Source organism: Chrysemys picta, chromosome 2, assembly GCF_011386835.1.
Source record: "Chrysemys picta bellii isolate R12L10 chromosome 2, ASM1138683v2, whole genome shotgun sequence".
In the NCBI taxonomy this organism is placed as follows: Eukaryota; Metazoa; Chordata; order Testudines; family Emydidae; genus Chrysemys; species Chrysemys picta.
The window spans coordinates 75844373-75860014 of NC_088792.1; the positions used below are offsets into that span (position 1 = coordinate 75844373).

At 44.9% G+C, this 15642-nt stretch overlaps 1 protein-coding gene across 1 annotated transcript in view; it reads left to right on the forward strand.

Annotated features, from left to right (window-relative positions):
- The window catches only part of ZCWPW2 (zinc finger CW-type and PWWP domain containing 2), an 84300-nt gene that overhangs the window by 34851 nt on the left and 33807 nt on the right, over positions 1-15642 (forward strand). Inside the window, exon 3 of the mRNA XM_042840433.2 lies at positions 4909-5023. Within this exon, the coding sequence (XP_042696367.2) occupies positions 4909-5023 (115 nt within the window). The remainder of the gene's footprint in view (positions 1-4908; positions 5024-15642) is intronic.

Below are 15642 nucleotides of genomic sequence, written 5' to 3' on the forward strand. Positions count from 1 at the left end.
AGCTTTTCCTCTAAGCAGGAAGGAGCTCTCCTGAGAAAACATACAGACAAATGTTCATGGTGAGCCTTCCAGCCCCAGTGAGGATGTGAGTGGTGAGGAGATGCCTGATCTTCCAGTTAGTCAGAGTGCAGGTGACCTGGCAGCTACTGCTGCATCCATATCTCCATCTCAAATGGATGTAACCATGCACATTCCTGAAGAAAAGTGTAGATCAGAGAAGAAAAGTGTAGATCAGAGAAGAGTGTAGTGGAGGCGCAAGAAACAGCTGCTGCTGAGTTTAGTTCCTTACGTCTAGATGATCCAGGACTGTGGACCCACTTGAGCAGTAGCCTGAGGGACTTCCTTGTACTGCATGGGCCACAGCAAGTGAAAAACTTCATGTTCCCCAAAGACAATGAAAATAGCAGTTTCCATCTAACACATTACTGGCGTGAAATCCCCAATGGTGACAAAGTGGAGAGGTCATGGCTTATGTACTCAAAAACCCAGAATGCTGCATACTGTTTTTGTTGCGAACTCTTCCAGTCTAATGTTCCAGCCACATTGGGTTCTACAGGAACAAAGGACTGGAAAAATCTGGCTAGAAATCTGGCATGCCATGAGTAGGCAGCAAATCATCAGAGAGCATTCCATAGGTGGAAAGAGCTTGAGATGAGACTAAGGTTAAAGGCCACCATAGATGATCAGCATCAAGAGAAGATTGCATCAGAGTCTCTTTACTGGCAAAATGTTCTGAAAAGGCTCATTGCCATTGTGAGAATGCTTGCTACCCAAAACCTAGCACTGCGTGGCACTTCAGATCAGCGGTATGTGCCAAACAATGGAAACTTCCTTAAAATTGTGGAGCTGATGGCTGAGTTAGATGCTCCTCGAATACAGCATCTAAGAAGAGTCACCACCCAAGAAATGTACACACACCACTACCTTGGAAAAACAATTCAAAATGAGATCATACAGTTACTGGCAACAAAAGTCAAACAGAAGATTCTGGCAGATCTGAAGTCCGCAAGATATTACTCTGTTATTCTGGACTGCACACCTGACATCAGCCATACGGAACAAATGAATTTAATGGTGCGTTTTGTAACGACAACCGAATCTAGTGAAAATGTCCCTGCAATGGTGACTGTCAGAGAGCATTTTCTAGAATTTATTGACATTGATAATACTACAGGAGCTGGTATAACAAATGTGCTTCTTAAAAAGCTGGAAGATATGGGAATTGTGATAGCTGACACGAGAGGTCAGGGCTACGATAATGGTGCCAACATGAGAGGAAGGAACAGAGAAGTGCAGACATGGATCCAAGAGTTAAACCCTCGAGCTTTTTTTGTCCCATGCAGTTCTCATTCATTGAACTTGGTGGTCAGTGATGCAGCATCAGCTACTAGTGAGGCTGCTGAATTTTTTAATGTAATTCAAAGCATTTATGTGTTGTTCTCTGCATCAACTCATCGATGGCAAATTTTGAAGCAACATCTGGGAATATCCTCTCTGACACTGAAACCACTGAGTGCCACATGATGGGAAAGTCGAGTGGAGGCAATAAAGCCTATTAAACACCAAATTGGGAAGATAGATGATGCCATATTGCCATTATGGAGGATAATGCTATGACAGGAACTGTTCGTGGGAGAACAGTGGCAGAGGCAAATGGAATCATCAGAAACATAAATCACTTCAAATTTCTGTGGGGCTTAGTGTTGTGGCATGACATACTGTTTGAAATAAATGTTGTAAGCAAGAGACTCCAAGGTGTTGACCTTGATATATCTGGAGCAATGGAACAACTGGACAAAGCAAAGTCATACCTACAGCCTTTCCAGTCAGATGAGGGATTTCAAAACGTTCTGAAGAGTGCACAAAAGTTGGCAGAGGAACTTCACACTGAAGCTATTTTCTCACCCATTCAAGAATACAAGCATCACGGATGAAGATGACATTTTGATTACGAGGCACGGGATAATCCCATAAGAGACCCCAAACAACAATTCAAAGTTGAATTCTTTAACCAGGTGCTAGATTGTGCAATACAGTCAGCTGAACGTTTCATGCAGCTCAAGGAACACCGCAGTATATTTGGGATGTTGTATGATATTCCCAAACTCGTTACTATACCTGAAGAAGACCTATACCAGCAATGCAGGGCACTAGAGACCGTGTTGACACATGATGACATGTGCGATATTGATGCGAGTGATTTAGGTGATGAACTGAAAGCCCTTTCAAGATACATTTCAGCAGGATCAACTCCAAAGGCTGTTCTGGAATATATGTGCACAAATAAGATGACCACCCTCTTTCCAAATGCTTTTGTTGTTCTGTGCATACTTCTAACACTTCCTGTAACAGTTGCCATTGGAGAACGCAGCTTCTCCAAGCTGAAGTTAATAAAAACACATCTATGCTCCACAATGACACAGGAGAGGCTGGTTGGCCTTGCAACCATCTCAATAGAGCATGAGCTGGCCCAGACTGTGGACCTTCAGGAAGCAGTTCAAATCTTTGCAACCAAGAAGGCACAGCAAGCACCACTTTGAATAATCAAACAGATAAAAATGCCAGTGTTTACTTTGCAGACAAGAAAAGTTACATTTGCTGTTCAGGTGTTTGAAAGTTACGTGTTACTTAAAAATTTTGAACAAGGCATTTTAAGTTGTTAGTTCTCCTTTATTGGGGTAGGTAGCAGAGCAGTACCATGAGAGGAATAGAATAGGAAGAAGGCAGAATTGAGACCTTTCAAAGTTTTGGCCCAAGGGACGTGGCATGGGGGGTGTTATTTGAGCCCCCTGCCTCAGGTGCCAAAATGTCGTGGGCCGGCCCTGCATTTCGGAAAACTACTCAGCTATTCATGGCCATTGCAGACAGAATGGAAGGTCTTTCTGTCTCAGCCCAGAGAAATTCATCATGGATCATACCCTGCATCTGCACATGCTATGACCTGGCAAAGGTCCCTGCCCCTCCTGCCCTGATAGCACATTCCACAAGGGCCCAAGCATCTTTGGCAGCATCCATAGCACAAGTTCTTATGCAGGACATTTATAGAGCAGCAATGTGGTCATCAGTTGACACTTTTGCTTCTCACTACGCTATCACTCAACAGGCTAGAGACAATGATGTAATTGGCCGAGTCGTGTTGCAATCAGCATGTCAATAAACTCTGAACCCTTCACCTGCACCTGCTTGGGAGTCACCTATATTGGAATGCACATGAGCAAACATGCGAGAAAGAAAAAATGGTTACTAACCTTTCCGTAACTTGTTCTTCAAGATGTGTTGCTCTTGTCCATTCCAAGACCTTCCCTCCTATCCCTCTATTGGAGTTGGCTGGCAAGAAGGAGATGAGGGAGCTGTGGTTTGGCAGGACCCTTTATACTGGCGCTATGACTGCGCAACTCCAAGGGGCACCAGAGCTGACCCAATGAATACTACTGAGGGGAAAAAATTTTGGCGGCTGTGCTCGGGGCGAGCACACACCTACATTGGAATGGGCATAAGTAATGTATCTCAAATACAACAGTTACAGAAAGGTTAGTAACCATTTTTTCTCAGACCTCTCTTTTCAATCACTTCTGCATTTAAAATGTTCAGTGTTTCCATATATGCAGTATTGCCGCTTCTACTCATCCACAGCAAGTAAATTACTTGAGCAGTTGGGTAGAATCTGGTGCTTAATCTGTAGACTGTGCTGCCAGCTCCTCTAGGAGCTGCCTTTAGTAGCCCTCTCAAAATGCAGTCATCTGTACTCTTCTTAGTGTTTCATTCTCTTCCTAGAGCTCAGCATCCAGAATATAGGTAGGGTGACCAGATGACAAGAACATAATATTGGGACACACAGGGGGGCGGGCCGAAGCAAAAAAAAAAAAAGCTGGAGTGCAAAATATCGGGACAAATAGTGTCCCGACCATACATTGGTCGGGATGCAGGACAAACAATGAAATATCAGTACAGTCTCGATTTCATCGGAACGTCTGGTCACCCTAAATATAGGTGAGGATAGATCAAGGCTACAAAGAGCTGGAGGAGGATATCCAAGAAGCCTCAAGAGAGTCTTCAACAGACCTACCTTAATCATGCTGTGTGGCATCCTTTTGGTGCCTCTACCATTTCACCTTCCCCCAGTGGCAGCACTCCTTCCAGCATCACCACATCCTCCTTCCACAAACGCATGTTCTCTCTTCTTCCTTCCTTCTGCTTACCCACACAATCACCACATCATCTCACTTTCTCCTCTCCAAATAACTAGCTCAGAGAGCACTTCCTGTCTCCCAATACAAGTAGGCTACATTTGCAAAGTTTACACAAATCTTACAAACACAGACTGGAATAGTAGGTATTTCCTGGCTTAGTACATTTTTACAAGACTGCATTAATACTGTAGTCAGGTAGTTCTTTCAGATAAAAATTAAATATTATGTAGTCACATCTTGTTATAGATCAGGATAAACTTTCTATAGGAGTGCTTCATAAAGGGTTTATGAATGATATTGTAAGTATTCTGGTGAATGAAGATCATTTTTGGGTTTCAATCTGCAGTCCGCATAGACTTGAAATGTTGATTTCATTAAGTAGGAAGTTAAACACAATAAAGAGCTACAGAACTGGGCTCTCTGCAGGACTTTGGAATGCACGTTCTATGTTGAAAGGGGCCCAATTACAAAAAAAAAAATACTAGAAAATTTCTATCCTTTTGCACCCAGAGTAATTTACAAGAAATAGATACAGGAGCATTTATCTTGAATTGAACCTCTCTGAGTTAATCTAAATGCTTTGCTGTTTAGAATTCTTTTTTAGTCATTTAATATTTTTGAAGTATTATATTTTTGTTTGTTTTTTTGACTCATAAAAAGTGTAGAAAAATGGAGTAACAGTAAGATATTTAGTAAAAGTTTCTTTTTATTTCCATAGCCAGAACAATGCAAGAGAAAAAAGAAATGGTATACAAGTGCATTGGAAGAAGCAAACAAATTACTTATATTTTCTGCTCCGCAAAGACTTGAAATGTGCCAGCTATCAGAAAATGGTATAATCCATATTTTTCAGCACTGTTTGTAAATAAAGTTATAGTCATATGCAGAGGGTTTTTTTCCCAGTCATAATGTTGGAAGATTTTCTTTTTAAGAACATGCTAATATTATAATAGGAAAAATGTAGTGTGTGTGTAAGTGTGTTGTATAATATGTCTCACTCTCAATGGATTTCCTTTACAGATGCCCTTGTATTGAAAGGAGATGTTGGTTCACAAGTAATTTATAATTGAGTATTATTAAAATAAATTACTTTTGCATGGCTAGTGAGAAAGTGATGTGCAATTACTTGTCTAAGATATTTTTTTTTAATTGGTTGGTTTAAAAGGACCTTGCATTCATAAGGCTAAGTTTATGACAAGCCTTAAGTTTAAAAACTAACCTGTTTTATCTAAGCATACACCATAAAAGGCAAAAAAAGCACAATACAGTTGATATTTTTTTTCCAGGACCAGTCTGTAGTCTATAGCACTATAGTCTATAGTTTGTGAAGAGATTGATAGCACAGTTAGTGCTAATCTGGCTAGGGAAACTGTGAAAATCATTTTAGCACCGTTCTGAGAAAAACAATATTTAAAAATTTATCTTTTTAGCTTGCTTTTGTCTTAGATAATTGATCTAAACTTTTGTTTAAAGTATAGTGTTAAATTACATGAAAACAACCATATGCTCTTTTCTTCTTTTGGAATATTGCAGACAAACATCTTCACAGTTAACCTTTAAGTTAGCTTTAATTTTTTATTGTTCTGTAAGCAGTAAAGTTCTGTTGACTTTCAGAGCTGGGGGAGTCAGCTATTTAGTGTTTTTTGTTCTTGTAATGTGGGTAAGCGTGCCTAGTGCTCTGAGTGCTACTTTTTATTTTTCTATAAATCCAGAGAAATAACATTAACCATCACAATTAAATCAGTTAGTACAATATTATTACTAAAAGATAACGTGCTAAGGATACATGTAGCTGATAGCTAAGAGTAGTGAGGCTTGTTCATCAAAAATAGGAGTCTTGTGCATTGTAACTGCATTTCCATATTGTGCATCCTGCATTATTTAATCCTCTAGGAGCTATTCAGACTTAAAATTATGATGTAAACACGTGTTGCTTTTACAAATTGACAGCATACTTTGAGGTTATCCAAATGTAGTTCTAAGCCCCAACCCATGCTAGACAGCTATGAGGAGATTTACCACCCTAGTGGGAACCTCAGGTAATATTGTTTTTCAGGCATATACAGTGCCTCCTAGAGTGCAATTACTGCAGTACTATTTGACAAGATGCTCACTCTGCCTGAACTGGGCTAGCAGAGTGTATAAAACATTGGAGGACCTGGATTCTTCCTTTCCACTCTGGGAAGCTAGCACTATTAACAGAATTATCTTAGAACAGTCCTTGTATTCATCCTCAGACCAGGGACACTAGTAAATGAAGGATCCTTGTATTCTATCTCCACCCCCCTGTATACCTGCACAAAGCTGGGAACAGTCAAGCACTGTTCTAAACATTCTATATATGTATTTGGTCCCTAAGTATTTTACTCAAAATGCAGAATTTCAGTTTGTGTAATAGTAAATGCCACAGCATCTCTCCAGTCTGGCACTAATTCATTTACCCCAAAGTTAGCCGTAGTGCCATTTATTTTGCCATGGGAACTTTTCTTCCATTACTAAAATGTTAACATCTCAGAACCTCACAGGTAACACTTTAGCTGGGTTTTGCACAAACAGCCTTTCCCAAACACTCCCTGAGTATATCTTCTCCTTTGGGACTCAACTTAGCCAAATTAAATCACTTTATGGGAAGGGAGAGCTTGTGTACCCTCTAGACCAGGAAAAGGTTCTGTAATACTAGTAAATTAAATCTGCTCCTGTTTAAAAGCCAAATCTAAGCAATAATGCTTAGTAAGTATATGAAGATAAAAGACGGTTACTCACCTTCTTGTAACTGTTGTTCTTTGAGAGGTATTGTTCACATCCATTCCAATTAGGTGTGCGTGCACTGAGTGCATGGTCATCAGAAACTTTTTCCCTTAGCAGCTCCCATCAGGTCGGCCTGGAAGCCCGCTGGAGTGGCTCCCTCATGGCTCTCAATATATGACCCTGCCAACCCAACCCCCCTTTGGTTCCTTCTTGCCGGCTACTCCGACAAAGGCGAAGGAGGGTGGGTATTGGAATGGACGTGAACACCTCTCGAATAACAACAGTTACAAGAAGGTGAGTAACTGTCTTTTTTTTTCTTCGAGTGATTGTTCACGTCAATTCCAATTAGGTGACTCCCAAGCTCTCCCACGGGGGTGAGGTTGGAGTTAAGGAATCATTGACTGGAGCACTGCTTTACCGAGAGCTGCATCATCTCTAGCCAGATGTGCGATGGCATAGTGGGTGGCAAAGGTATGCACCGAGGACCAGGTAGCCGCTCTGCAGATCTCTTGGATGGGCACCTGGGCCAGGAAAGTGGTGGAAGAGGCCTGAGCCCTTGTCGAGTGAGCCATTATAGCTGGGGCTGGGACCTTGGCGAGGTCATAGCAGGCACAGATACAGTCCGTAATCCAGGAAGAGATGTGCTGTGAGGAGACCGGAAGTCCCTTCTCTGGTCTGCCATTGCTACAAACAGCTGGTTTGACTTCCTGAAAGGCTTTGTGCGTTCCGTGTAGAACTCTAACGGCCTCTACACATCTAATGAGTAGAACTTCTACTCCTATGCATTGGCATGTGGCTTGGGATAGAAAACGGGTAGAAAAATGTCCTGGCTGAGGTGGAATTGGGATACCACCTTGGAGAGAGAAGCTGAGTTGTACCTTGTCCTTGTGGAAGAGTGTGTGTGTGTGTGTGTGTGTGTGTGTGTGTGTGTGTGTGTGTGTGTGTGTGTGTGTGGAGGGGGGGTCAGAGGTTAATGCTTTTAGCTCCGATACCCTCCTGGCCAATCTGATTGCAACCAGAAAGGCTACCTTCCACGAGAGATACAGAAGGGAACATGTAGCGAGTGGTTTGAATGGGGCTCCCATAAGCCTAGCTAGGACCAGATTGAGGTCTCAAGTCAGTATCGGTGGGCGAGACTGAGGGAGTAAGCGTTCCAGGCCCTTAAGGAAACGGCCCACCATAGGATTGGTGAAGACTGAATGCCCCAACTCTCTGGGTTGGAAAGCTGAGATGGCTGCGAGGTGCACCTTGATAGATAATCCGGCCAGGCCTTGCCGCTTCAGGTGTAGGAAGTAGTCTAGGATGAATGGTATAGATGCCTGGAGTGGAGATACTCGACTGAGATTACCAGCACAAAAAAACGTTTCCATTTGGCCATGTAGGTGGCTCTGGTGGAAGGTTTCCTGCTACCAAGGAGCACCTCCCTCACCAATTCCATGCACTGGAGCTCCCTTGCGTTTAACCATGAAGCTTCCAGGCCGTGAGGTGCAGGGACTGGAGGTCTGGGTGAAGCAGGCGGCCGTGGTCCTGTGTAATTAGATCGGGAAGGAGCCGCAGCGCAATGGGGATGCTGACTGACAGCTCCAGAAGTGTGGTGTACCAATGTTGACGTGGCCATGTTGGAGCGAGCAGAATTATCTCTGATTTGTCCCTGCAGATCTTGAGGAGAACTTTGTGGACAAGTGGTATCAGAGGGAAGGCATACAGTAGGTGGTTCCTCCATTACATCATGAACACATCCAAGATTGATCCTGGGCTGTGTGCTTGGAAGGAGCAAAATGTTGGACACTTCCTGTTGCTCCTTGTGGCAAATAGGTCCACCTGGGGAAATCCCCACATCTGGAAGATGGAGTGGGTGATGTCCGTCCAGATAGACCACTCGTGACTGCAAAATGACTTGCTGAGGTGGTCTACAAGCTCGTTGCGTGCTCCTGGAAGATAGGACGCCTCCAGGTGAATGGAGTGGGCTACACAAAACTCCCACAGGTGGAGAGCCTCCTGACAGAGAGGGGAGGAGCGGGCTCCGCCCTGCTTGTTTATGTAGAACATGGCGGTGGTGTTGTTGGTCAGCACCGCCACGCAGTGACCTTGCAATACTGTATGGAAGATTTGGCAGGCTACTCTTACCACTCTGAGTTCCTTTACGTTAATGTGGAGCAGGATCTCGGACTGCGACCACATGCCTTGAGTCTGTAAGTGTCCTAGGTGTGCCCCCAAACCGAGGTCTGACTCGTCCGTTATGAAGGTCATGGATGGTTGAGGGGTGGTGAATGGGACTCCTTCGCAGATCATGCGAGTGTCCAACACCATCCTAGGCTGCCTAGGACTCGTGGCGGTACTGTTACTACCGAATCTAGACTGTCCCGACCCAGGTGATAAGCCGTAGCGAGCCATGCCTGGAATGGTCTGAGTCTCATCCTGGTGTGCCGCACCACATAGGTGCATACCGGCATGTGTCCCAAGAGGCTGAGGCATGTCCTCGCGGTGGTGGTGGGGTATTGTCTGAGCATCTGAATGACATGTGACAGTGTTTGTTTGGAATCTGGGTTGTGGCAGGATGGCTTTTGCCTGAACCGAGTCCAGCACCACCCCAATGAATTCTATTCATTGGGTGGATGACAGAGTTGATTTGTCTACATTGAGGAGGAGACCCAGCCTCTGGAAGGTCTCTCTGACTAACCGGACAGGGGACTCCACCTGTTCCCTGGAGCGCCCTCGCAGGAGCCAATCATCTAAGTAGGGGTACACCTGCACCTGTCTCTTTTGGAGAAAGGCTGCGACAATTGACATATACTTGGTGAACACCCTTTAAGCCTCAGCCGGTGCAACAGCAGAGGCAATACCAACCCAGCCCTAGGCAGGATACTTACCGCCAGAGGGGCAGGAATTCATGGCATAGGCCTTTCAATCCTCCCTCAGGCCAAGGGCAGGGGGCTGTTGATAACCCGAATGGGAGCACCGTGAACTGATAATGTATGCGGATGACAACGAACCTCAGAAAGTGTCTGTGGGATGACCAGATGGCTATGTGGAAGTATGTGTCTTTCATGTCAAGGGTAGCGTACCAGTTCCCCGGATCCAGAGAAGGGATAATTGTGCTCATGGAGACCATGCGAAACTTTAACTTTACCATGAACTGATTGAGTCCTCGCAGGTCTAAGATGGGTCTGAGACACCCCCTTTGCCTTGGGGATTAGGAAATAATGGGAGTAGAATCACTTGCCCCTTAGTTCCTTAGAACCTCCTCCACCGCTCCCATGGCGAGGAGCGCCTGCACCTCCTGGATAAGGAGTTGATCATGAGGGGGTCCGTGAAGAGGGGTGGGAGGGAAGGGAGGAGCAGAATTGGAGATAATATCCCACTTCTACTGTGCGTAGAACCCAGTGGTCCGATGTTATATGGGACCATGCATGGTAGAAGTGGGATAGACGGTTCAAAAAATGTGGGGAAGGATCTGTAGTGGTGGCTGGTATGCCATCCTCGGGCGTCCCTTCAAACCCCTTGCTTGGGTCCCGATGATGGCTTGGTTGGGCCCTGCCCTTGGCCTGAGGGAGGGTTGGAAGGCCTACACCATGAATTCCTGCCCCTCTGGTGGTAAGTATCCTGCCAAGGGCTGTGTTGGTATTGCCTCTGCTGTTGCACCGGCTGAGGCTTAAAGGGCTTTCTCAGGGTGGGGCAGGTGTGTTCATCCCCAGAGATTTCATGGTTGCCGTGGAGTCCTTACGGCTGTGAAGCCTTGAATCAGTCTGGTCAGAAAACAGCCCTGCACCCTCAAAGGGAAGGTCCTGCAGGGTCTGCTGAACATCCGGGGGAAGCCCAGATGCTTGGAGCCAAGGTGTTCTCCTCATGACCATCCCCGAGGCAATGGTATGTGTCGCGGAGTCAACCGAGTCAAGTGGGGCCTGCAGGGATGTCCTGGCAACTGCCTTCCCCTCCTCGACCAGAGCTGAGAACTCAGCCTTTGAGTCAGTGGGAAATAACTCCTTATATTTTGACATGGAGTCCCATGAGTTAAAATTATACCTGCTGAGGATAGCTTGCTGGTTAGCTATCCTCAGCTGTAGACCCTATGCGGCATAAATTTTCCTGCCAAAGAGGTCCAGCTGTTTGGCCTCTTTGGCCTTAGGAGCTGGTATTTGTTGACCCTGACACTCCTTCTCATTCACTGCAGAGACCACCGGGGAGCAAGGGTGTGGGTGAGAGAACAAAAATTCATAGCCCTTAGAGGGAACAAAGTATTTTCTTTCCACACCCCTGGCAGTCGGTGGAATGGAGGCTGGAGTCTGCCACAAAGCACTATAATTGTTGCCAATAGTCTTAATTACTGGCAACGCCACTCTGGAAGGGCCCTCTGGCATAAGAATGTCCACCACCAGGTCCTCTGGCTCAATGATTCCTCCATCTGTAGGCCCATATTATGGGCGATGTGGCAGAATAGGTCCTGGTGGGCCCTGTGGTCGATGGGCGGAGGACCTGAAGTTGAGGCCCCTGCCACTTCCTCATTAGGCAAAGACGAAGAAGAGGCCAGTGGAGAGACAGGGTCATCATGGCCCACCATGTGCTCAGGTTGGTCCTGGGCTGCGTTGGTGCCAAGTGGCTCAGCGTGGACCGACGGGACCTTGGATGAGGTTGGATCTGGGGCCGGTTCCGATGTGTCCTCTGTAGTATGCGGTCTGGAAAGCCGCCTCTATGGTATGAGGAGCAGTTCTGTCCATCAGTGATCGTGCCTGGTGATGCCCCAATATAATGGACCTAGAAACCCTGGAAGGGGTACCCTGGGCCTGATGGTAAGCCCGGGGGGCCCAGATGGGCCATTGTGCAGCGGGTGGCCATTGAGGTTGCCAGGACGAAGGAGCGTGTCTCCCACGCTTGTTCGACCTGTGCCTGCTATGCTGTAAGTAGCAGATGCTGTCCTCGGAGTCCAAGGATCCTGAGGGCAATGAGCACAGCAGTGCCAAGGATCCCTGCACCAGTGTTCGGTGCCGAGAGGAGGAAGTCGGAGATCGGTGCTGCAACAACTGTGTAGATGAACGGTGTTGGCTTTCCTGCGACTAAAACCGGTGCTGCAAGTCTGGTGCTGGGGAGCGGCTCCTATGTTCCGGTGCCATATCATGATAGAGGGTGATTGTGACTGGTGCCAATTCCCCGGTGCTGGAGATTCCGAGCGACACGTTCCCTGGGTCTTGCTGTCATGTACTGGGGCCGGTGCCAGGGGTGAAGAAGACCAGGAACTGTGCCATGAATGGTGCCGGTGTGGAGAGGAAAATGGCCTCATCAGTGCTGGTTAGCCCCTAGATAGCACCCGTGTAGATGGTGCCAGGGGCTTGTCTCTAACAGCAGGGGGCTGAGATAGAGTACTTTCTACGAGGTCCCTTGCCACCTCGAAAGTATCTGGGATGGAGAGAGCTTCCAACTCCTCCACCAATTCAAGCCCTGCCTGAGAGTAACTGGGTGCTGGATTCAATGGTGTCGACTGGGTCGCCGGAGTCAACCGCACAGGGTCTTGCTGTTTGGAAGTTAAGTTCTTCCTCTGGGGCAGCAAGGTCTCCCCTGATGGTCTTGCTCTCTGAGGAGAGCTCCTTCTGTCGGCCTTCTTGTGGCGGTTAAGGGACACCGGAGACGTTGACCGGTGCCGGGGTGCCACACCGTGCTGCGGTTCCGGGAATCTTCAGTACCAAGGATCTCCAGACCAGACGTGGATGCTGAGACTCATAGCCTGGATGCTGTTGTATCTTACTGATGAGCAGACTGGTTTCAAGATAAACTCTTTATGAAGAAACAGGAATTATGTACAGAAATGAGGTAACAAAACTCTACTGTTCTGTGTAGCTGCAGACTGCATCTGCCCTATCCTGGGCTCCTTTGTTTCTGCCCCAGCAGAAGGTGTGTTCTAGGAAACCAAAGACTGCATCTAGAGTGTACAGGAAGTGGGGCATCTCTGCAGTTCCTGGAGCACTTACTCCATAGCACGTCTTCCCTTTTAAAAAATTTCCCAACAGAACTAAAACATTAAATTAAACTATCAAACTAGTACAAATACAAGAAGTGACAACTCTTCTGGTTGCTTAAATATAGCACTAATATGTCTCGATCAGTCTCTTAGGGCATTTCAGCAGTCTCCCTGATCTGCATTGCAAACCTTTAGGCAAATCCTTGTCTGTAACAGACTGTTAAGGTTTATGGTCAATAACCGGATCAGTTGTATGTTTTCAATTTGTATGTCTGCTCTCACTTCATTTGTCTTGGTCAAGTTGTCGAGCATCTTGAGCAGATGTTTATGATTCTTTTGTAAGGTTTTTCGTTTTCATCTGTAATCACTAATTATGATGATCAGTGCAGCACTGACTGGTCAGTGCCCACGTTAAGTTCTCAATGAGTCTTTGTATTTAAATTGTGGAAGAGGTCTTACTCCTTTTATTGTAATATTTTGTCTGATTGTACTTTCCCAATCTTTTCTTTACTATCAGAGACTCCTTATTCATCCATTGTTTTTGTCCCATATCTAGTCATTGAGTATTTATATGTCTGTAGAGGAGTTCAGAAGGCGACTTCCCACATTGCAGCGGCGTTGCCCTATATTTGAATAGTGCTAAATATGGATCTTCTCTTCCATCCATTGCCTTTTTGAGCATGTTCTTTACTATACATACTTCACTTTCAGCTAATCCATTGGCTTGGGGATGGGCTCTAGATGTCATACATTTTAGCAAAGTTCAAGAATTCCCTATTCTTGAACTGTGGTCCATTGTCAGTTATTACTAGTTTTTGAATTTCATGATATACAAATTCAGATTTAATGTGCCTGACAACTGTTGATGCGGTGGTATCTTCAAGTGTGATGACTATTTGGAAACTGGTATAGTCCATTACAGCCAGGTGAGTGTGTCCTTCCCAACCTGAACATGTCAGTTCTAACTTTGTCCCAAGGAATTGTGAATTGTTTGTGTAATATCATTGATTCTTTCTGCTGGGAATTGCTGAACTTCTGACATGATCCACATGTGCTCACTATTTTTTCAATGTCACTATTCATCTGTGGCCAGAATACAACTTCTCTAGCTCTTCTTTTTGATTTAGTCATTCCCAGGTGCCCTTCATGTATTCATTCCAATATTTTCCTTCTCATCACTGTGGGAACCACAATCTGTGTTCCTTTCAAGAACACGCCTGAAATAGCTAAAAGCTCATTTTTATAACAAACATGCAAGTGGGATTTTTTCCCTCCTTATCACTGTTATCACTACATGCAGCATTTCATCTTTAGCTGTTTCTGTCTCCAGTTCATCCCACATGCCTGGAGATACAGCACATGGCATGTTTTATCATGTTCACATGTATGTTTCCTGCTTATTCCAGATCATCAGGCTGTGTATTGTCAGGTAGAGCATGTGCTCTTGACAGTATGCCTGCCATTACTAAGTGGTATCCATGTTGGAACTCCAGAATCATATAATATTTCTGTATTTTCAGAAATAGTCATTGTATCCTTGATGATGCTTCTCCAAGTCCTTTTTTGTGTATTGCAATCAGTGGTTGTGATCAGCTTCTTCTTTGAAGCTACCACCAGAGAAAAAGTCATGGGATCTTGTACATCCATGCACCAGACCTAGTGTATCTTTTTCAAATTGTGCGTAAATCTTCTCTGTGGCTGTCAAAGCCCTAGATGCATTTGAGACTGGCAACCAATCCATTCCATGACACTGTAATAGTACTGCTCCCAGCCCTCCTTTCAAAGCGTTTGTGGAGAGAGTGATGTCTTTTAATGGTTCAAAAAATTGCACACTGGAGCTAATAGAAGGTGCTTTAAATCATTGAATTTTCTTCCATGATCTGGCATCCATGCCCATTCGGTGACCTTGTGGAAGAGGTGTCTTAGGTGAGTTGTGCAAGCTCACTATTTAATTCTGAACTTGCTGACATAGTTTAACATGCCTAGCAGCTTTTGAATTCCTTTTTCATTTTCAGGTATCTGCATGATCAGTCTTGCTTGACTCTTTAATTCATCAGGCAAGATTCCCTTGGAGGTCAGTCTCTCTCCCGAGTATGTTATTTCCTTTGTTTGAAATTGACATTTGGACTTACTCAGTTTAAGGTTATTAGTGTTTGCAATTTCTAGTACGCTTCTCAATGTTCAATGGCCGTGCTGCCCCAAATTATTATGTCATCATTATTATGTCATGCATCCGATGAAGTGGGTTTTAGCCCACGAAAGCTTATGCCCAAATAAATTTGTTAGTCTCTAAGGTGCCACAAGTACTCCTCGTTCTTTATGTCATCAGTGTACACTTTAACACCTGTTTCACCCTCTTGCATCTGGTTTATTGTATGGTAAAATAGTTCTGGAACTTAACATATTCTAAAAGCAGTCTTAGGAAGCAGTGTCTGCCAAGTGGTGTGTTGATAGTGTAGATTTTGGTGTTCTCAGTGTCCAAGGAGATCTGTCAAAATTCAGCTGATGCATCTAGTTTGCTGAAGAATTTGTCTTCTGTTGTCTCAGACAACAGTTCACTTCTTGGGGTCAAGTGAAAGTGTTCTCTTTTTATGTTTTTGTTCAGTTTCTTACTGTCTATACACAACTATAGTCCCACTCCTTTTTTCTCTACAGTTACTAAGTGAACCCAACTGTTGGTTCTTCTATTATCCAGATGATATCATTTGTTGTGATGTTTTGCAGTCCTTCTTCTAGCCTCTTTCTTAAGCTTTG